At 30.5% G+C, this 23,970-nt stretch overlaps 2 protein-coding genes and 1 long non-coding RNA gene across 13 annotated transcripts; 2 read left to right on the top strand and 1 right to left on the bottom strand.

Moving 5' to 3' along the window:
- Positions 1-198: 198 nt before the first annotated feature.
- Gip (hydroxypyruvate isomerase-like protein Gip) lies at positions 199-1,583 on the top strand. Of its 2 annotated transcripts, none has more exons than XM_076405945.1 (4): positions 199-317; positions 504-739; positions 793-904; positions 1,049-1,583. In XM_076405945.1, the coding sequence occupies exons 1-4, from the start codon at positions 268-270 to the stop codon at positions 1,530-1,532; spliced, it is 882 nt and encodes a 293-aa protein (XP_076262060.1). In that variant the 5' UTR covers positions 199-267; the 3' UTR covers positions 1,533-1,583. The 2 variants fall into 2 exon arrangements, with proteins under 2 accessions (XP_076262060.1, XP_076262059.1); XM_076405944.1 differs by having other exon boundaries at positions 248-401.
- conu (Rho GTPase-activating protein conundrum) lies at positions 1,574-11,442 on the bottom strand. 10 transcript variants are annotated; one of them, XM_076405921.1, is made up of 13 exons: positions 11,086-11,420; positions 8,788-8,939; positions 7,252-7,496; positions 7,064-7,191; positions 6,826-6,918; positions 4,162-4,408; positions 3,629-3,802; positions 3,415-3,565; positions 3,011-3,355; positions 2,751-2,952; positions 2,490-2,697; positions 2,332-2,385; positions 1,574-2,022 (listed from the first exon to the last, which is right to left on the bottom strand). In XM_076405921.1, exons 2-12 carry the CDS (start codon positions 8,882-8,884, stop codon positions 2,350-2,352), a joined length of 1,926 nt encoding a protein of 641 aa, XP_076262036.1. In that variant the 5' UTR covers positions 8,885-8,939; positions 11,086-11,420; the 3' UTR covers positions 1,574-2,022; positions 2,332-2,349. The 10 variants fall into 10 exon arrangements, with proteins under 10 accessions (XP_076262036.1, XP_076262037.1, XP_076262039.1 ...); XM_076405922.1 differs by lacking the exons at positions 2,332-2,385; positions 6,826-6,918 and having other exon boundaries at positions 11,086-11,319; positions 11,371-11,442; XM_076405924.1 differs by lacking the exons at positions 2,332-2,385; positions 6,826-6,918 and having other exon boundaries at positions 11,082-11,319; positions 11,371-11,434.
- LOC143197454 (uncharacterized) lies at positions 6,026-6,523 on the top strand. Its single transcript, XR_013006006.1, has 3 exons — positions 6,026-6,075; positions 6,210-6,297; positions 6,357-6,523. It is a non-coding gene; the product is annotated as an uncharacterized LOC143197454 (long non-coding RNA).
- Positions 11,443-23,970: the final 12,528 nt, after the last annotated feature.

The raw sequence follows: 23,970 nt of genomic DNA, 5'->3' as shown, positions 1-23,970 counted from the left end.
CATTTCAACAAATGCATCCGTAAAGTTTAATCGTAATTTGTTCTCTCATAACTATGCTTAAAGTATACTTATTAAAGACCGAATGTATTAATATATTTATTCTAAACGCGTCTTAGGCATATTAAAATATCATCTAGTTTAAATCAACATCAATGCTATAAGAGGGCAGCACATTTAAATTTTTTTTTTAAATCAAGGTTAACCAGATTTTTAATGACCTTGATATTTATTTCATTGCAAAACAAAAAGAGTACATAAAAATTGCAGATGATTCCAAACATTTCAATGAGCGATGTTGTGACTTTTAATAAACTCAGGTTCTCAAAAATTTTATTAATACCACTTATTTCGTTTTCAAATAGAATGACTTTACAATTTAACTATGTAAACATCGTTATAGTGTAAGCTTGAAAATAATTTCTAGATTATATATTATCAAATAGAGAGACATTATCTAATTTGTAAACAATCTCGGTTGTATATTAAATTGATTTTGTTTTAAGGTTATGTATATGCTCATTATCTTCGGTTAGTTCAACCATTCCAGAGATGTCGAAATTTTGCGCAAACTTGGCTTTCCTTTTTAAAGAAAAACCTTTGCTCCAACGTTATGCAGCTGCAAAACAAGCTGGTTTTAAAGCCGTTGAAACAGGATTTCCATATGGATTTTCCAAACAAGAGGTGGTTGAAGCAAAAAATTCCGCCGGTATTGAACAAATTTTAATTAACACGCTCACAGGTAAGCCAAATTTGGTGAATACATTGTGGTGTTGTACAATGTTGCAATTGTAGGAGATGTAACAAAAGGCGAACTCGGTTATGCGGCTATTCCCGGCAAAGAAAAGGAATTTGAAGAAACCCTATTGGTTACTATTGATTATGCGAAGGCATTAGGTGCAAAAAAGTAAGTTTTAACATGAATTTATTGCATGTTAATTATCTGTGAATGATTTTAAAGTTTTACGCATATATACCGCCTTAATTGTTTGATAAGTTGCATAATCACTCGCAATCAAAATTCCTTAAAATTATTTTGAAATATTTTTAGAATTCACATTATGTCAGGAAGAGTTGAAGGAGATATAACAGAAAAACATGATCAAACATTTATCAACAATTTAAGATATGCCGTGGGATTGCTAGAAAAAGAAAATATATTGGGTGTAATTGAACCGATAAATAAATATTCAGTTCCCAAATATTATCTCAATTCATATGAAAAAGCTGTTAACGTTCTTAAAACTGTCAATAGTCCTTATTTAAAACTTCAGCTGGATATTTTCCATTTGCAATTAATCAAGGGAGATATCACCCACACAATAGAAGAGTTGAAACAATTTGTTGGACATGTACAGATAGCTCAGTCTCCGAATCGAAATGAACCTGATGTAAAGGGTGAGCTTAATTATCCGTATATTTTTGAGACTATTAAGAAGAACGGTTATGACGACTGGATTGGTCTAGAATATACACCTTTAAGTGACACGGTTGAAGGATTGAAGTGGATTAAGAGTATGGGCTTTAATTTATGAAAATGCACTGAAATATTTCGAAGCAAATAAAACACAAGATATAATTTAAAATGTCTTTATTTGGCACAAAAATACATAAAAACTATTTTCCCTCTGAAAGGTATTAAATATTAATAAAGTTACGATCACAATGTAAAGAATATTGGTGAGCAACAATTAGTTATAATAGACTAATTTTAATACTATTGTTTTCCTGATATTATAAGGGCATTTGGTTGATAAATATAAAAGTTTAAGTAATCAGTAAGTTTTAAGAAGTCTCAGAATAACATCAGTTATTTTTTATCGTTTGTATTTGCGTAGTCACATTTGCCAAAAACCGTAACACTAGAATATTTTAAGTACACTAATCGAGTGTGTATAACAATAAGGAATGAGTTAATAACTTAGTCTAAATATTAAATAAAAAGTCCTTTTTCATTCTTGGTATATTCATTGCGCCAGGCTCATACTGAGTACTGCTTCTTACTAATTTCGTCTTAGCCGACCGCTATAAAGAAAATAAAAAGTTAGTCGTCCTATTAAATGAAATTTATGCCACCAACAATACACAGCAACACTTATTTTTGACGTACAGTACCCTATTCAAAATAAATGAAAAAATGAATTGCATGAACACAGAGTGTTAGAATATCCCTAGACAACATTATCAAGCCACCTTCTTCCGTAAAAGTCAAGGAAATATCCATGACCAACAATACAAACAAATAAAAAGATTCTTTGAAGAGCACTCTTGATCTTGTATAAAGTAATGTTACACTTTTCAAACAATCTTTAAATAATGATACATGTTCCTTACTTTATTACATAAATACTCCTACTTCTGGATCTTAAGAAAATTTCTTAGTACTACCTAAAGAAGAAATGATGCTTTGTGTATTGTTTACTCTTACTTTATTAAAATAGAGCTATCGAATGTACCCTCTCATATATAAAGAAATTAAATCATACACTTACTAATTTCCTATCTTTCCCCATATCTTTCCTTTCTTGTGCTTTTCTTTGCGCTTCCCTAGCCTGTGAAGTTAAATTATTTGGAACAGTCCATAATTTATCTCCAGCCTTTAGTAACGTTTCCATAATACAACAACAAACCGCCGCACCATTGATTTGCTTCGCTAATTCCTCGTTTGACAGTTTGCTGTCGATATGTTTCCGATTGTCTCTAAAGAGTATCAAAATAAACGATTAAGGCAAATTAATATGTTGTAAACATACTTGGGTAAAAGTAACTTTGGCGGGAAGAAAGATGGGGCCGTAATCATGGCAACATTGCGCAAACCCATCCTATTCCTTTTTTCATGTTCAATAATGTTTAAAAAAAATCGGAGAAGAAGTTTAAAGGTGCTTCTATGTTCAATTGGCAACATAAGTACCAATAGATTTAGTGCCTTTAATTTGTCTTCTGAATTCGGTATAGCTGAAATAGATTTATGATTGTTAGTTATTTGATATCACATTTTATTAGTATATATTACAGCCTGTTTTATGGAACATATCAAATAATTCCATGGTAAATATCGGATCTGGCAAGTCTCTAAGGAGTTTTTTCAAAACGCCGGTAAGTTCATGAACGGTTGCCTCCCGCAATAGCTTCTCGACATAGGATGGGCTATTGTAGAATTTCTGTTCAATTTCACCGCAGAGTTGCTCTAATTTTTGTTTTTGACCAGCCAATCTTAAAATGCCATCTTCATTGATGCATCTCGAATTTAAATGATCAACTATGCGTTGAAATACTTGCGGCACCATCGAATTATCCGTTGGATGATGGAGGTCGCGCATTACTAAAGTGGTCAAATTTACTCCAAATACGTTTCCACCTACGATAACGTCAAATAAACACTTAGTTATTTAATTAGGGAATTTACTTTTTATTTACCTTTACTTTTATTACTGGCCTTTTTCTTATGATAACTTATTTTATAATGATCAAATATGGCAACTAGTTCCACATATAAAAATGGCTTTAAATACTGATATTCACTATCACTAAACTCTTCAATATACACACCTTCATCCAATTCCCATTCCTTTTTAAAGTAATATGAAATGTACTGTTTAATAAGATATTAATTTTTTTTAACAATACTCACACTTGAATCAAAATTGTTAGTGTCATTTTGTTTAATGACTCCTTCAAAACTTAAGGAAACATTCTCATTGTTTTCTGCAGGATTAATATATACTGAGCTACAATTATTATGTGTTGTGACTACATTGGTCCTCGTTAACTGAGGATGGAAAGGTTCAGAATCACTGAATATGTCCTGGAAGTATTATTTTCTTTAATGATCAAATATAATAAGCGCTCTTAGGGGCGCCGGCCGCCGAGAAAAATTTCTATATATCGATATTTTAAAAAATATTACAATTGAGTACCACGATATATACAATTTAAAAGGTTCATTAAAAATAATTTTTTATGTTTAAGAAATATATTTAATTTTTTTGAAAAAATGAAAAATATCGGCTAACAAAAATATCGATATATCGGTCAAAAATATCGATATTTTTTGAAAAACATATATCGATATTTTTTCGGCATCCCTAAGCTATATTTGTTATTATAAAATATTTTAATTATTTCAAAAGTAAAACAATGAAATTCAAATTGATTATAACTGACTTGATTTTTATGTTGTTTCAAATGAATTTCCGTCGTTGGATCACTCCCGCTTCTCTCCCTTTGTGGCCTCGGTAATGATCCATTTTCAGTTAGTTGCTGATATCCCTTTAAAACGACATTTTCGGAACCCAAATGTGCTATATCGCCTTTGTTATCGTGCTTAGTAAATTTCTTGTTTTGCAAAGGTTCGCTGGAGGTCCATTTTATTTTGCTTTTCGCAGTTACTGCCGGGGGATGTTCAGACGTACTAAAAATAATAAAAGTAAAAAGCATTAGTAGGGAGGAGGATTTTCGATATTGTACCGGCTTTTTTTGAACACCGCTAGTATCATAGCGATTATTAAAGCTTTGCGTGCCAATAGAATAAAAAAAATGATTTTCATCGAACTAATATGACGGCTGTCAAGTCACGCCAGCAAGCATGTCTTCATAAAAGCGATTAAAAGAATGTTCCAATTGAAAACGATATAAAATAAAAAGATAATGCGAAAATGTAACATCGCAAAAGATAATGCAAATGAGTAATGAAACGTACATAATGTGTTCTTATTACAACATGAATAAGTCCTATATGTATTAACAATTTCGTTTAAATTCCTTTATTGCTATTGTTTATATTCATAACAAAACAATAACAACTGAGAATAGAAAAATAGGTACGAGAATTTTTACTTCAAATAGGTTCAACTAGCTATCTTTATGAATATCATCAAAAACAACGATATTAATCTCTACTACTGACTGGAGGCGCATATTGGCGAATCTGGTGAGTAAAGAGGTTGTCATATAACTGTAATTTTGTTTTCTGAATATTGAATAGTTACCGCTACTCTTTCTTGGAACTTTACTGATCACTAAACAAGCAATTTTCAACATACCATTTAGCGGTAACTATCTTCAAATCTTGTAATTTAATTATGACCATGAAATCTCTAGTTTTAAAAGAATTCTGCGTACGCAATTTTCTTCATTTTCCCCCATTTTGTCATCATTGTGTACATCAAAACACATCTATTTCCATTATTCTTTTTGCTGCTTGCTGATATTCTAGTTTTTAGTTTTTAACTTTTTAAATAATAATAATTATGTAAATAAGAAGCTCACTATTTAGTAAACAACCATTTGTTTAGCATGGTTAACTAGATTTTTCGATTCTCAATACGATTCTACGCATTAATAGCCCACAAAAAAAAAAGATGAAACATACAATAAAGATGTATCGCTGTTTTGGATTTGGAAATTCAAAGGAATTTTTGAACAATGGTCGGGCATGATAACAGATTATTTATGCATCCGAAAGTCATCAATGAATTTCACGAATTTCATCGCATCATAAACATTATGACAATACCATCAACTGACTAGTTAGGAGGAAAACACTTCGTGCCAATGGCTCATACGCCGTCTAACACCGATTTATCACCTCGTAATACCGTTTGTTCCCGAATATTAAAAATAAAACGCGTGGTAGTGTATTCGTAACGATTCGTCAGCTCGTTCAGATCCCATTCTCTAATGAGATTTATTCTCAATATTGATTGCAATTTCTGTTGTCAGGCGGCAACATAAAATATAGTCTGTCCAAAGTTATTTTGTACATACGTCATCAAGATGTTTAATATATCGTCTGCCGCAATTTGTAAATTCGTTTTAGAATCAGACAATATTTTCCTTCTCATTTTACTCTAGTTAAAAAGAGACACAATTATTACTATGATTGAAAATTTCAAAGCCCGTCAGAACATATTGCGTGTCTAATCAGTTACTTTGAACAGGAACCAAATAATTGGGGCCCCCTTTTGTCAGTAGACAGGTAAACATATTTACTGTTAAATATTAATTTAATAATTTAATACAATTATTTTAAAGGAACTTCCGGATATGGATTAGATGACACATGGCTATTTCAGAATGGTAATATACCCAATGGTTCATGGCAAAATGATAATAAAAATAGTCTAATGACAACATTGATGGAAAAAGATAAACGTTGGAATAATAACTGATTAATTTTAATACCCATAACATTTATTAATAATTCATTGCAGATATATTGCACTTCATGCTGGAAACACAGGTATTGAGAGAACAAATTAATTATACTGTACCGAAGGATACAATAACTATGCGTAAAAGGTAATTATGCTCTCTAATGAAAGTAAAATATATTACTTGGATATACAATTGTTAATTAGGTGGATTAGACCTCCAGGGGATCCAACTAGAAACCCGCCTAGAGCTCTAACTAATAGGTGGTATAGAAAAGAATTCAATGTAAATATTATCAAACACAACCCTAAACTATAAACAACTAAATAATGTCAAAACAAAATAATGTTAAAATAAATTATATTTGATAGCAGTATTTTTGTTTAATTATCTTATTTAGATTAGAATTTTGTTGTATATCAAAGTCAAGCTAAATTAAAACTTGAGAGTTGATACGGCAACATTGCGACGGTTTGACGTAATAAATTTAGATGACGTAAGTACAAATCTTCTTTGGATAGACTATAAACGACACAAATCACTCACAACTATTACAACATCTTACTGGATACTCTATTACTACTCAATTAATCAAAAACAAACATTGAACAACCGCCCTTAATGTTTTTTTAATGAAAGCGTTAGTCTTAAACAGACAACACAAAACAAACATACCCACTATTAGCGCAACTAGCTCTTCTGTATTGGGATATCATATTTTTTCGTAATTTTCTACAACACCTCCACTTTTTGGAACACCATAGGGATCAAAAAAGTGAAAAACCGAAATAAAAATGTGTTACAAATACTGATAGTGGCAATTCTTTGAAAATAAGTCTAAAATATTTTGAATTTGGCACATAACCTTTGAATAACAAGCAGTTTAATACAACATAAGAAGCGCAATACTTACAACGGTGGTAAGGAAGATAATTGTTGATCTTCGTCTGAAGTAAGGTCCTCGTTATGAGAGTTAGGATTTTCCTCGGAATCAAGAGAGTCGGGGGTTGCACTCCTAGATCGAGTTCCTGTACTGGACGTCTAGAAATAATCGAATATGTTCATAGAAACACATTTTTGATTATCAAGCAACAAACGCACTTCTACATTCCAAGCAACATCTCGAACATCTTGTCTAGGCTTCCTTTTCGGTTGCCTGTTACGTAAGGTGTTCTTGTTTAAAGTTGCTACACGCGACCTGATAGTTTGCGTTTGCTTTTCGGTCAGGTGATTCTGCTTCACGGAATCAAGGAGAGCATTTTCCGGTATTTCTTTGCCCTGTTGATGAATATGGCTTAAATTCCCTAAGCCTACTTTGTCAAGAAAATCGAGAGCTTGTTCGGCTTCTAAAAATTGCAATCCCCATATTAGAAACATCCACTCATACTGAGTGCTTACATGTATTCTGACCATTTTTTCCACTTGCAAAAGTCATCTAATGAGAAAAATCGTTACAACATACATTAATCAAAATATTTTCTATCATTTCCTACAACATCTTTTTCTTTTTATGACAACATGGAGAAACTGTGTCGACAGTATCGCCATGTGTGGTTTGGTTTTGGTTTGGCCGAAATCTAACCGTTGATCCATTTTCGTACTTTTTCAGCATATAGAAACAGTGTGTCAGCCAAGACATGCTGCTTCAACCTGAATAAGTGGCCAATTAGAAGGCGCTAGGTCTGATGAATACGCTGGGAGCAGGCAAATATTTCTATTCAAACTGTAACAATGTACCCTTCAAAAGTCTTGTAACTTGTGGCCAACTGTTGTCATGCAAAAGGTCTGTTACTCGCTATTGTTGGTATTTTTTACAATAATTTCTCTGCAGTAACAGTTAATTCGTTTTTAGCAGCTTGTAACACAGTACACTTTTGTGATCCCATGACTTTTTGCTCTTGGGCTGGGAAGTTTTTAGCGAATTCGTGTGGTAGCAATTTTTCTTCCTTTACGATCTTTCTCATCGCATGTAAACGCTTGGAAACAGTTCAATTTCAATTTCTTTATCTTCTAAGCTGTTCAAAATTTCTTATATTCGTTAAGAGTCAAGATTCTTCACTGATCAAGATACATGCAAGCACTTAATATTAAAAAACTACTAAATAGAATAGAATGTACATTTTTGACCAATAATATATAACATGTTCCCCCAAAAATTATTTACATATTATATATATGGTATCCAACATATAATTCTAGGAAAGAAAGTAAGCAAATATAATTATCTCAATAATCTGTGTATATATACTTTAGTAATGTGCAGTAATAAAATGATTATTTTACCATAAATGTCCAAAATTATCATTAAAAATGAGAGTATGTACCAATACAACAAAATATAATTATAAGTATTAATACTAAACCAAAATCATCTCCAAAATATTGATTGAAAAAATCACAGAGAGAATTAGCAAATTTAAACAGATGATGCAAATCAATTCATTTTAAAACTTGAAAGAAAGAAATTAGGTAGCTTGATACCTTTGAACTTTCTCCTTCTTAGCTAAAATAAAAGGAAAGTCTTGAATTGAATGAATCGTTTTTCTTTTAATGAAACAAATGACAGAATAAAAATTGTATTTCAAAAGAAATTCATAATCATTTAATTGCTTATTAACGCCTAAATGATACCCTTACCGTTTAAAATATGTTCCTCCTCATCTAAATTCCTAATATCATTTTGAGTATCTTTAACTTCATCTATATAATATCTCAAAGCGTCTTCCGATTCCATAACTCAGACTTTCGGACATTTATTTTTGATGATACATTCCTTTTGGCTTTTTTTTCTGAAAGAGAAAGTGATTTGCGTGAAATTCAAATGAAAAGAAATCTGAGATATTACTATATGGTAAAATAAATAACATATTGGATATACCGGTATACCGATTGTCTTAAAATCGTTGTCGTACTCCTTTGTTTTGGCTTTGTAAGCTATCAAGGACGACATTTTTAGATAATTTAATTTTATCACTGTACAATGGTGTTGTGTAAGTAGAACACCTCACCCACATATAATTTCATTGCTCTTTTATGATTTATGTACTTTTCTGTTAAGAAACAATATTGTTGTGTATAATATGCTTAATTGATTTGTTATAAAGTCGATTTTACGAATTTTAGAAATAGTTTTCGAAACAACAGAAATCATTGGAGAGATAAATTAGAAAATCACTATAAATCATAACCCAAGTAAAAATACGATTTTACCACACAATAAAAGTAGAAAACAATCCTGTTATGAACGAAATACTTTCAAAGAAATCGGCATAGAAATTAGATTTTAGAAATCACTCAAAACACATTTTTATTGTTAATATTTATATATGAACCGGAAATACTTGAATTTAGTATATTATTCACCAAAAATGATTAATTCTAAACGCTTCCAATATTCCAATCGTTTTATTTAAAACCGTTAATTTGTTTGGTCTAAATTAACACAAGAATAATATATTACTAAATGTACTTTATATAATTGATTTCTATCGAACAATGAAAAAAAATACAATGTCTGCAGTTTTTTGGTTGAGTAAACCCGATTATGAAATAAAAGTAAAACTGTTATTGCAGAAATGTTTAAAAACCTGGCAAGCGTTAAATTAATGTTAAATATTATTGCAAATAGGATATAATGGATCTTCTTACGCACCAGATTTTAATTTAGAATAATATATACGAACCTTATTTAGAAACTCGTTAAAAAATCTGCTTTAAAAATATCACTTATCTTTCAATAAGTATAAATTCTCCACATTTTTACAACAATTAAATATCGCAATTTTCTATTTAATTGGTATTTTATCGCATAAATTTATTGTAAAGATCTAATAATTTTTACACACAATTAACTACTGTAGTATCTTCTCTTCAGGAAATACGTTTAGCTGCCACATTATACATATAAATATGCAAAAATTAACTGTAGTGTCAGATAAGACGATAGCAATGTTTGCGAACAACCTTATTTTGTTTGGTAATACAGTGGTGGAGGATTTTTCTATAATATTTGCTCTGATAAAACTATCTTGCTTTGTGAAAAATAGAGTAAATAATGGTATTTGTCACAAATATCTCAGATAATGAACCCGTGGATCGCTACACATTTTAGTATATATTTTTAATGAACATTCTTTATCATAAATGATCATAGATAACCATATTACCACTATATAAAAATGTAAAAAATTCTTGACTATAATAAAAATAAATCAATTATTTATAAAATGTATTTAACCAATTAAAGTAAACATGTTCTCTTCATGATACATGAATATTAAAGATACCATATATGAAAATAAACAGTAATCTATACATGATAACATCAAAGATTAAATGCTTGTTTTTAATAAGCAAACACGGATCGATTACTAAACGTATCACTTACTTCTACACTAAATAAATATTGAGAAAATGTTCGACTAAAAATTAAAAAAAAAGTTTTGATTACTTCCTGTTTTTAAATAACCTCCACAAAGATATGGTAAAATTTCGGTATATATGGCATTTGAAAGGGAATGTTAAACTATACCTTGCCTTTAGAGCTAATACTAGGAATCAATTTTTATTTTGCATTACTTGACATATTATATAAAGTTTTTTTAATACACTCCTTGTGTTGGGGATTATTTTTTTATATTTGAATTGTTTACGAGACAACGTAAGATCGGTACTTAAATACAATCTACATCGAATATTGACAATTCCTACATAGCTTTTATTTATATTCACCTTGTTAGATCTAGATATACCTTCAGCATACTTAATTGTGAATTCAACCTGAATATCACTACTACATAAGAATAAATGATCGTCTACAATAGGACATGAATAAAAACTGACAAGGAATGGAGTTTTGATAATTTCAATTTCTTTTTACATCATTAACGCGATTTGATTTAATTAAAAAACATATAATATTAGGGAAGTACTTACCAGTAACAATTATATTTATGGTTAAATCATTAAAACAGTTCACAAAATAAATAACTAAACATGTAAAAACCTTGACTGTAAATGTTAGGAGTTAAAATCTTATTATAAATATAAATATTGACACCAGTAGATATTTTTATTTTAACAATAAGTCACTTAGAAATTTTGAATTCAACTTATAGAGAAAACTATTGACTGGTCACTTTAAATCGACGTAAACACAAACAGATTTAACTAAAAATTGTATACTGTAGTTTACAACCATCGCCTAAGTTCAATAATCACCAAGCGCCATAGACAACCGAGCAACATTCATTTTCATTCCATACGTCAACAGATATCTTAAAAACAAAGCCTACTTAAGGAAGTCCTAATCATTTTAAAATTTAAACGTCCTCTTAAAGTTTTAGAAAAAAATAAAATTCAACTGTATTGGCTAGTGTTAGACAGAGAGAGATATAATCAATACCAATCACACCACGTGGCTATGATTATTCAAAAATACTAACTTATTTTCATTGCGACGACATCTATGCGCGTCTTAATGAAACAGTTATATTTTTAAGTAAGATGTTAATGGTAATACTATTATATACACAAAAAAATATATAATACAGAACAGTAACATAATTGCTTTATATTAAAACAACTAATTTTATAAATTCTCAAAATACTTCATGCATTACAAGTTTCACTAGTATGCTTGGTCATAGAAGGATAATGAAAAATGTTTAATTAATATTATATATTGTCAAATTCGAAAAATATGATGGTGCTGCCATCTCAGACCTTAACAGGATATCACGGCCGAACGTATTATTTGTATCTTCTCTATAGGATACTGTTTGCTCATTGGTGTATAATGTGTTGACTAACTAAGTAGTTAACTAAGAAAATTTAAATAATTTAAGGGTATTAAATATTACATTGGATATTCGATGCGGACGCACGTTTAATCAAACGTAAAATTGTAAATCTCAGTATAGTAAGATTTAATTACTGTATATAATATCACTGATGTTACGTAAAAATATATGTATATATATAAAGATATGTGGGTCAGACATAGAAATTATTCTTATTTCAAAGTAGAATGGTATGAGTACTTAAAGATAAGAAGAGTCAAGTAACATGGTTGGATTTGCGAGCATTCAACTCTCTTTTGGCAAACAGAATATTCTAAAAATAAAATATCGCAAATAAATGTTGATCATGCACACTTACATACATATATATATATATATATATATATATATATATATATATATATATATATATATATATATATATATATATATATATATATATATAAAGTAGGTAAATAACAGTAAGGCACATGATCTGGTGGCTTAAATAAGAGAAGAAAATAAACGAACGATGAGCTGTGTTGCTAAAGTGTTAGTACTTGGCAGCAACGATGAAAATCTCCACGTAAAAAAATCCGTTACGTATTTTGCGTACGTACTACCACATGATTCAAACGCACACACACAGAGGATAAAAATAAATCCAAGGGGCAGAGAGAGACATTCTCTGATTATTAATACATAATATCATCCCGTGTGAATTAATGGCATTCAATTGGCTGCAACCGGACCGTGTAATAATCATTCTTTCCTCGTTGCATCATGTAAATGAGTTGTAAAAACAGATTCGCACATAAATTTAAAGAATTCCATTGACCATTATTCAAATGTTGTCCTCTGACACTTTTAGGCTATATTGTATATCAATCATAAGTCGCCTCCAGTACTTAACAGCGTCAATTCATCTAGTTAACTCGAATTGTTATACAAGGGTCGATCACAAATATGTTATCCGTACTAAAGAACGTGACAATTTAATCGTAGCGACTAGCGTAATAATGACCTTTATCTTTTAAATAATAGCCAACTATATACTTATCATTTCCAGTCTTGTCTTATTAACGACAATGGCGATCATTATTATTTGAATTACCTTGGTAGAATTTTGCCGTTCGATAAAGTGGATTCGCGGTAGCCTCAAGACAATTAGTCGAAACATTTTATTTGACGCAAATTTGGAATGCTTCACTGGCCTTTCTATGAGTTTCATTTCATAAATTAAATAATCATTTCCAGTGTCTTTTATTAATTACGTTTAAATGTTAACGATATTGGTATGCGTCATTTCCAAATAATATTAATTAATTGAAGTCGACCGGGTACTGAATTTTTGCACTTTCTCATTAAAAACTGTCTCATCTTCTTTATACCGTAAATATGCCGATTTCAAAAAATGCTCCTTTCGTCTGAAACATCTGTGGACCTTATGGGTTATTCACCTTTGAATGGGCTTCAGAGAAAAATGGTTCCAAACGACCAGGTACTTTATTTTCAGTTCGGTAAAATATAAGAAAAAATTATTCGGTGTAAAACAAATTTTAGACTAAACAATGACGAATTAACGATATAATGCACTAATAAAATGACTGTACCCGTATATAATCGAAGCGTGACATATAGCGACCTGATGCGATCTTTCTGGGTGGCGCATATATCTTCGAACTATTTTTAAATAGCCCGCGAAACTACAGTGTTGTATAATCGTACATGGACTAGACATCAAGACGCTACTGTCATGCTACCTCTAGCAACTATATATTTTATGTAATGATAACAGAATTGATACGGTTAATTTTATTCGCACAATCAACAGCAGACCTGTACGAGACGAAGATCACGTAGGCCATGAAGAAAGCTGCCCTGCTACTTCTTGGTCCAGGCGCTGCAGATTCTGCATCTTTTTCTTTCGTATTGCAAAACTTAAGAATGGCCTAACCGCCGCCGCGTCACCTACAGGTAGGCCAAACACTAATTCCGTTTTGTTCCGATTTATGTAAAATAAAAATTCTAATTGAACTTGACCTTAACTAGCCATCGATAGGATCGATTTTTCAACCTTTCTGCAAATTCTTTCGAAACGTTGAAGATAATGCCAGCGGGAGAAACCATTTTAACAGGATATTAAAGGATTTTTTTATATCACTTGCGTCATTAATGTCGTGGCAGTTCAGTCGACAGTACCGTATCATATTTCTAATATATAAAGTCATTTTAAAAAGTGTCTTTGACATTTCGGTATTAAACGTTACTAGTACATGATGAAAAAAATGATTTTTTTTAAAATAATGTTTGATTTTATAATTTAATAACCGTTATTACTGGGAACTATTTAATGAGTATTAATTATTCTGCAATTGTAAAATATTATAAAATAGCATCGTTTATTTCATTATATTTTAAAATCTCCCTTTTATTTTTGATATTTTTATTTATATGTCCGTATTTCATTAAGAAATACGTAACCCTTTGAAGCAGAATGCGAATACAGTTATAAATATTTTATAGAAAATTAACTGGAAGTTGAAAAACTTAACTTAATAAAATCAAACTTACATCAATAACAGGTCAATTGAAAAGTCCCCGGCCTACCATAGTTAAACACCTTTTTTTGGCAAAATTAGTTTTTTTATATAACATAATTCCCTTCAACGATGATACACTGATTATAACGACTCTCCAACTATTCGATACCATTTTTGTAGTACGATTTGTCCTTTGCTTGAAAATAGGCCTCAGCTTCGGCGATCACCTCTTCATTCGACGAAAATTTCTTCCCAGCGAGCATTCTTTTGAGATCTGAGAACAGGAAATAGTCGCTGGGGGCCAGATCTGGAGAATACGGCGGATGAGGAAGCAATTCGAAGCCCAATTCATGGATTTTTGCCATGGTTTTCACTGACTTGTGACACGGTGTATTGTCTAGGTGAAGCAACACTTTCTTTTTCTGAGAACTGAGAACAGGAAATAGCCACTAGGGGTCAGATCTGGAGAAAACGGTGGATTCTTGACATGGTATATTGTCTTGGTGATTTCGTTCTTCAAACGGTCCTATAACGCTATGTAATAGTCGCTGTTGATCCTTTCTTTTTCAAGGTAGACTGTTTTCCCACGCTTTGGAGCGGGTTCATCGTGTGGTTGATGGTTGATTTTCCTGGAGCAGTGTACGAAAACTCGGCATCAAGCCAAGTATTTGCTTCAACTGTATTTTTTCCCTTAAAAAAATATTTTAGCAACACGCGAAATTCCTCTTTATCCATTTTTTTCACAATAACAAAAGGGGGAGAGGGGTAGAGCTAACTAAAAACATATGTATTTAATTCTAGTAGTGCCATCTATGTATCAGGCCGGGGGCTTTTCAATTGACCTGTTAGATACTTACAATGTTGGTCAAATTTACTATTATACCTTTTTTTGATAAAATAAATATATATATATATATATATATATATATATATATATATATATATATATATATATATATATATATATAGATAGATAGATAGATAGATACTTACAATGTTGGTCAAATTTACTATTATACCTTTTTTTGATAAAATAAATATATCAGATTGACAGACCTACAGTTTAATGTGGACTCCGAACCGCGATCCTCGGCATTAAGCCTATCGACTGGCGAGTGACCAACTTAGAAATCATCCCACAAGACATCCGGTCTTACCCAGCCTGGTTACTGGCATGACTTGGATCATTTTCCTTGTCGGGTTTTACACTCTCGCCTAGGAAAATCATAAATATAAATTTACGACCGATAAATTGACCATCGCAACAGTACGAGGACCGTCCTGTCGCCCTTACCACTGCGCCAACCAAGCCGGCTTATACATTCAGTTATGTATATTTACATATTTTTGATGTATGTTCTTACGCATCATATTTTTTAATAACAACTAGAAATCATGATTTTAATATACATCATGATATACCAAACAGTATTGGATAACTAGTTACATTTTACATAATCAACCAGTATATGAGTTTGGAAAATTATACTATTCTGATAATTTTGATGGTATTTTTATTAATATTTTAATTTTAGTTACATTTTCGAATGAATTTTTTTTCCGGTGATGTATATAGCTACCTACTGGGATTAATATATTATCATAAATTCAATTTATCTATATATTCTATTTTAATCTATTTATTCATTTATTTGATTACCGATGAAAATTAGTATTTTTTTCTGTTTTTCTAGTGAAAATCGAATTAGCAACTAATCAGCATAATCATATGTAGATTATCGTAAAGCGCATGCACTGAACGAACCAGTCATATAGTCTGTTCTATAAAGTTTTTTTGTACATACGTCATAAAGATGTTTAATGTACTACCTGCCGCAATTTGTAAATTCGTTTTAGAATCAGACAATATTTTCCTTCTCATTTTATTCTAATTAAAAAGAGGCATAATGCTGCTCTCGAAATCGTAAACTAATGAGCCTGTCAGTGCTGTTCGGTTGTCAGACGTATGCAAAATTCTTGAAAGCAATAGTGATAAGAGGTTAGAACTCTAACCTATAAACTATTGTGGCTGTATAATTAACTGTAGTTTTTATATGTACTATAATGTTAAAATAAGTTATATTTGACAACATTGTTGTTCAATTATTTTATTGAGATTAGAATTTTGTTGTATGTCAAAGCCAAACTGAACTAAAACTCAGAGTTGATGCAGCAACCTTACGACGTTTTGATGTCACAAATTTAAATGACGTATGTACAAAATAACTTTGAACAGACTATATACTACATATTGTTAACTTCCCTATAATTGCCAACTGGCCAGTGACCAACTTGACAAATCCCAGAAGACATCCGGTCTTACCCAGCCGAGTTACTGACGTAATTGGGATGATTTTCCTTGCTGGATTTTGTTCTGGTGTCTAGAAACATTCAAAATTACAATCCCAAACATAATGTGTAACCCTGACCTGCGGGATTCGAACTCTCAACTATCGCAACAGTCCTGTTCAGGTCCTGTATTCATCTGGCCTCGTTGATATTTGCTGACTTAATTCCGTCTATTAATAGATAAGTTCATTATCCATTCATGATTTTTTAATTATGTAATTGTTAGATTGATTGAAAAAATACATTGTCCATAATTTTCTAGGTCGTTCAGATAATTCGCTATATTTATAGCAATCTTGCAGAATTATACATATCTCGTGCAGGTCAGATATTAGAGTACGCCAACATTTAAATTCGTACGCTTATTTTTAAGTCAAATGGCCTTTAAACGCCGACACACTTAATCTCTTGAACATGTATTTATTTTGTCAGAATGCATCATGTAACTCTACGCTTGATTTTAAATATGTAACATTAAAAATCCTTAAACCTTTCTTAAAACAACTTCCCCAAATCTATAACAGGAACTAACGCGTCGTATTGTTATCACTTTACTCAAAAGCACTAACCTAAATACTAATTAAAAATTTTAATATCAAAAACTATTAGTTTTCAATAAAAAGAACAACGAAGGAAAAAAACAAATTAACGCTTTTCTGAAAAGTAATACATTAAAAGTTTTCAGATTTTTAACGAGTTAAGACAAATATAATTTAAAATTTACTAGCAGACACAATTATGATAACGATATATTTTTAAAAGAATCACTATACTTTAACTGTTAAGTCTACTTATTAATATAATTAGACGAATGACCGGCATAACTACCATGATTAATTAAAAAATAATGTTACAAAAAAAATGTGTGTGTTTTTTTAACAATTATCAGACCTGTAAATTAATTTTGAAAGATTTTACAACAGATACTGGTACTCTGTATTCTTTTTTTTTTTCATTAATTTTTTTTAAATATTTTAAAGTCTTCTTTTTACCAACCAGGGTCCATCTGGACCTAGAGTTTAATAGGTGAGTATTACACTAAATTGTGTTTATATAGTAGAATATAAAGTAACTGTAGTAGATAGGTAAAATAAGGGATTTTAAAATTTTTATTTAGTTATTACAACGATTTTTATTATGTACATATTTTATTTTAAAATGTTTGATTATTTTTTCGGTTCAATTTTTTCGTTAAAAATGTTTTATTTTTCTCTTTTTATTGTTAGATATCTGGTACTGTGTGTTCTTTTTTTTCATTTATTTTTTTTTAAATATTTTAAAGTCTTCTTTTTACCAACGAGGGTCTATCTGGACCAACAGTCTAATAGGTAAGTATTAAACTAAGTTGTGTTTATATAGTAGAATATAAAATAAGTGTAGTAGATAGGTAAAATAAGGGTTTTTAAATTTTTTATTTAGTTATTACAACGATTTTTATTATGTACATATTTTATTTTAAAACGTATGATTATTTTTTCGATTCAATTTTTTCGTTAAAAATGTTTTATTTTTCTCTTTTTATTGTTAGATATCTGGTACTGTGTGTTCCTTTTTTTCATTTATTTTTTTTAAATATTTTAAAGTCTTCTTTTTACCAACGAGGGTCTATCTGGACCAACAGTCTAATAGGTAAGTATTAAACTAAGTTGTGTTTATATAGTAGAATATAAAATAAGTGTAGTAGATAGGTAAAATAAGGGTTTTTAAATTTTTTATTTAGTTATTACAACGATTTTTATTATGTACATATTTTATTTTAAAACGTATGATTATTTTTTCGATTCAATTTTTTCGTTAAAAATGTTTTATTTTTCTCTTTTTATTGTTAGATATTTACTCATTAAATTTTACGTTACGCCGTTATTTTATTTAATATTACAATGGATAGGCCAAGTAAAGGGGCAGCCCGTATGAGGAAAAATTGGAATAAAGAAACAATGATTGAAAATAAGGAACGCTTCAAGCCCCGGAGTCCGCTACCTAGTCTAGGTGATTTGATAAATGTTTTAACCAAACTAGAACAACAAAAAATTATTGTCCCCGCCAGTAATAAAACCCGCGACCTCCATTTAGGATCCATAGCCACACCATAGAAACAATTGTCCACAATATTTCTACGAGGTCTTATTTGCTATTAGTTGGTGCTTAAAAAGCAATCTGAATGGCTTTTGCACTAAACGACTTCAGATTTTCCAGCATATCAGCTCAACAATAACATTATATGCAAATACCTGATTATTTTAGATAAAATAAATATGCGAAAACTTTGTATGTTACGTGCCTTTGACATTTAAACGTTTCCCTCGGTACCCCTTTCCACCTGACTCGCGACACTTTGTTCTGGAACCTTTGGAGGACATCTATGTTAGATTTGCTAGTAGTAACCCACAGTTCAATACCATACGTCCAAATGGGCCCAAATATTGACATATACAGCAAAACCTTGTTATCTAAAGATAATTTAAATTTATCCCTATCAGCCAATACATTTGGTTTAGTTTAAGCCCAAGCTGTTTGCGTTTTGTCACTATATGTTTTTTCATGTCAAACGTCGATCAAAATGCATTTCCAGATATTTAACGTTATCTGCTTGCGGAAGGAAGAATGATTATTCAATTTTAGTGAGGGACATGTTTTTCTATAAAGGGTGAATGTCATATGGGTAGATTTTTTCTCATTTGCTTTGATACGCCACGTTTTCAAACCAAGATTCGAATTTGTTAAGATAAAGTTGGAGGTTTCTTGTGGCTGATATTGGATCCTCGTGTGATGATAAAACCGCTGTATCGTCAGCATATATTGCAACACGGCAGTGTTTCTTCAGGTCGGTAGGTCAGCTGTATACAATAGATATAACAATGGGCAAATAACATTGCCCTGCAGAACACCCGAATATATTGGGTGTAGGTCAGTGTATTCGTCACCTTGTTTGACAATAAAATGTCTGTCTATGAGGTATGATTTGAGCAGTTGAAAGTGCGTATGGGGGCAAGAACTTTTTCAATTTAACATGCAGTCCCTTGTGCCACATCTTGTCGAAAGCCTGAAAAATATCTAATAATATATAAATTTGGTGCACTTTCCTGAGAGCCCATTTAAGATTCTTTCGGTATTTAGATCAAAACCAGGAGCTTTTTTATCATTGATTTCTTTAGGTATTGTTTGTTTTACTTCCTTAACAGTAAATTTTTCATGTGGCAGATCCATTTGAAACGGAGTGTTAAGAAAGTCAACTATGTTATTTTCTTCTGTTACGGATATTTCAGACGGCTACGGATTATATACGGTTTTTAAATGTTTAGAGAAAACTTCCGTTTTATCTTTATCATTCCTGGCCAGGTATTGTTGTCAATTTTAATGGGTGGATTATGTTGTTGAGGTTTATTAATCTTTGTTACTTTCCAGAGAGAATATTACATTGCATCAGTTGGCGTTAAGTTTTCTAAATAGTTTTGATTTACTTGATTTATACAGCCGATCATAGAACCTCCTCTTTTTTCGAAATCGGTTAAAAAATGGAGTCGGTTCGTAAATAGCCTCAAAAGAAACATTGTTATTTTGAGATGGAATCCATTAATTGCATGAAATGTGGGAAAAAAATAGGGACTATCGATGGACAATATTTTGAATTGTCCCACAATAAAAAAAAATACCTAAAACTAATCTATAGGCCTGATATTATTATTATAAATCATAATTTCGGTGAATCTATGTTACTGTCAATTTGCATTGTGTTTTAACGGGAGTCGTTGAAGGTAAACTCTGTTGCCTATTGACACACATAACTTATTGGCCTTCTAATCAGCTGTTAGTATTGCAAAATATTTTTATTGCAAATTTAAAAATTAAGCGAAACCTAAATGTTGAATCGCCACAAAAAAAACCGAATCTTTTTCATGGACTAGAATCAATTGTTAGCGTAGACTTTTATTGCGTAACTTGTTATAAATTCAAACAAGATCGCAAAGGCTTTCTAAAATATATAAATGATGACATGGTCAAAGAAATTTAACTTGTTTGTTTGCTGATTAAATATTGAAATATGAAAAACTTTATTTGACTTTTGTTGTTATTGTTTCGTATTAAATTGAATGGAAACGGTCTAAAATCATAATTATCAGATAATTCTAGTACATGATGTTATTATATTCAATAATTTACAGCGAAAAACACAAAATAAACTATCGACATCCGGTCATATTGTACTATTAGAAGAATGCGAGCTTCCTAGACGTTCATTTTTCAAGCAGAAGTAGGAAGCGTTAATATTTACTGATGTTGCACGTCGATTAGTACTAAACTATAGCTACGTGTGTCATTAAGTGTAGCAGTTTTCCTTTCTATTAAAGTAAACATTATTCAGAATAGTAAGTGGAACCTCTAGCGCCATTTTAATATCGGTTTTATGTAATGGGATTCGGAACAAAGGGTACGCGATTGAAAAACCTTGAAAGACATTTTTTTCACATTTTAAAACTAAATACCTCGTTAGTACCGTTTACTTTACACTGCCCAAGCATTTTTTTAATTATATCAATACAAATATATGTACAATAACAGAGAGAATAGATATGGTCTCGAATTATATTAGGCTTATACATTAAATTTAAAGATCTTTATTTAATTTAGAGCTTTATTACGAAAAATCGGTATAATCTTTCAGTCGTTTTTTTCTTCAAGCTAAACTAAATAAAATATTTATTATAAAAAATTTTTACCGAGTTCAAAAAATCAAGAGAGAACCCACTAAAAATTAAAAAATTATCAAATTTAGATTATTAGCACAAAAAAAAGATTTTAAAATAAAAGAATATTCATAATAATCATTGTAATAACTAAATAAAAATAATCAAAAACCTTATTTAACCTAGCTAGTACACGTATTTTATATTCTATTATATAAACATAATTTAGCTTAATACTTACCTAAACCTATTTATCTATTTACAATATTATTTAAACTACTACCATCTGTCTACTTTGAAGTCGGTGCCGAACCCAAAAAAGTTTATGTTAAAAATATAAGTTTTATTATTTTTTAATTTTTAGTGAGTTCCTTATTTATTTTTTGAAGTCGGTTAAATTTTTTTTGTTAAAAATATATTATTTTTCTCTTTTTAGCACTATATACCTACTCAATAAATTACACATTTATTTGGTGAGTATTATAATGGATAGCTGAAGTAAAAATACAGCCCGTATAAGGAAAAATAAGAATAAAGAAACAATGATTAAAAATAAGGAACGTTTCAGGCCCTGGGGTCCGCTACCTAGTCTTGACCAATGTTCCAATCAAACTAGAACGAAAAAAGCTGCTGCCCTGTCGGGAATCGAATCCACGACCTCCGCGTGTAAGCTCAACTTCCTAACCATTACACCATAGAAACAGTTGCCTATAATGTTTCTACGACTTCCCATATAACATGGTTAGTACATAAAAAGATTTTTCATCACATTAGTTGAGCAATAACATTATACACAAATATTTGATTATTTTAGATAAAAAATATGTGAAAACATTGTACGTGCCCTTGAAATTTGATGTTTCCCGTTAATTTCTCCCTCTTCCCCCAAACCGATCCTAATTTGGTTACAATAGGACCACCTCGGAAAAGCACTCTTTTGAATAGAAAAATGATTTTTGAAAATCGGTTCATAATTGACGTAACAATCGGCGAACAAACATTCTCCTCCTCCTTTTTTGAAATCGGTTAAAAACTTCCCGGAAGAGCATCTACTCGGTACAAATCAGACATTATCAACGCACTGAAAGAATATTTTGTTCACACTTCGACGAAATGACACATACTGAAAAGTGAAACCTATTAATGAGTTGAACTTCAGCATGAAGTTAGTTACAAATCTACCCAATTGCGATTTAATACGCAAGAACACCATCTGTTGTAAATCCTTAAAAATTAATTTATAGATCTGATATGAGATAAAAAGACTCTACTAAAACCAGTCGCTTTTAGATTAGAACTGCGGTTAAATTTAAACCTAATGATTCGTCGTATCACGTCACCAACAGACATCATCGGTTCAACTGACGTCACGGTTTCCTAAACCTAATTTTCCTAATTTTCGCACTTTGTATAGGGATTCTTTTGAGCAATTAAACAAGCCACTTTTTTTATACCAAGACCAACGCTAGTTATGGAACAAGGATTCATGAAATTCATGACTTATTAGATTTTTTGCATCAAACAATACCTTTTGCTGAACAAATATTTTAACGTTCATCGTGGCTAGGGCTTCTACGATCTGAATTAAGCATCCGACTGAATCAATCATTAGCGTAACATATACGTTTTCATTATCAACCTTTGACTTTGATAAGAAAAACGTTGTTGTTTCGCAATATGATGTATTTATTGCATTTCTCGCAGATGTCTTGATAAATATAATTATTTTTATCCACTAGAATATTGTACATCCCAAGAGTAATAAAGATTTTGTCAGTTATCATAAAAACTAACTAATCCCGAAAAATTCGTATATTTCATAATATTGTGAGAACAATATTAATCGGTGCGATTTTGTTTTGTAAAAGTCAAATTAATTTAAAATCTAGCAGGCTATGATTCTCCCACTCGATTGATAAATATTTAAAATTTATTAGTTGAGAAAGCCACCAGAAGAAATATTTTAAATCTGTGGAATGACCAAACACACGGACTGTCGGTAAATTAAATTGAGAACGTTGAAAACGTTAGAAAAAAAAACACCTTTCTATTTCTTATTTCACCGCTAATCTTCTTTTTATTGAAACTTTTTAAAATAATAATTTAATTATATATCAGTGTAATATGCAATGATTAAAATATATGCATTTATCGTTGTATAAAGGTATAATTAAATAAAAGATTAATTAACTATTTAGAGAATAACAGTTATTTACTTTTTTACGTTTTCTCTATTTTAAACTTAATTTATATTGTATATAATAACAGAATATATGAGTATATTATATATATTATATTTATTATATTAATACATTATATATCTTATCATGTATAGTACATTTTTTGATGGATGCAATAAAAAAAAATGTTATGTATAAATATATTTTTACTGAGCAATTCTCATGTATATAATAATTATTTTCAACGTAAATATGATTGAACATTAGACATGTATTTGCAAAA

Source organism: Rhynchophorus ferrugineus, unplaced genomic scaffold (assembly GCF_030347505.1).
Source record: "Rhynchophorus ferrugineus isolate W39M unplaced genomic scaffold, kcgeb_rfMv2 rfM5, whole genome shotgun sequence".
Classification (NCBI taxonomy): Eukaryota; Metazoa; Arthropoda; class Insecta; order Coleoptera; family Curculionidae; genus Rhynchophorus; species Rhynchophorus ferrugineus.
Note: the sequence above shows the minus strand (reverse complement) of the source record. Positions and strands in the feature narration are given on the sequence as shown.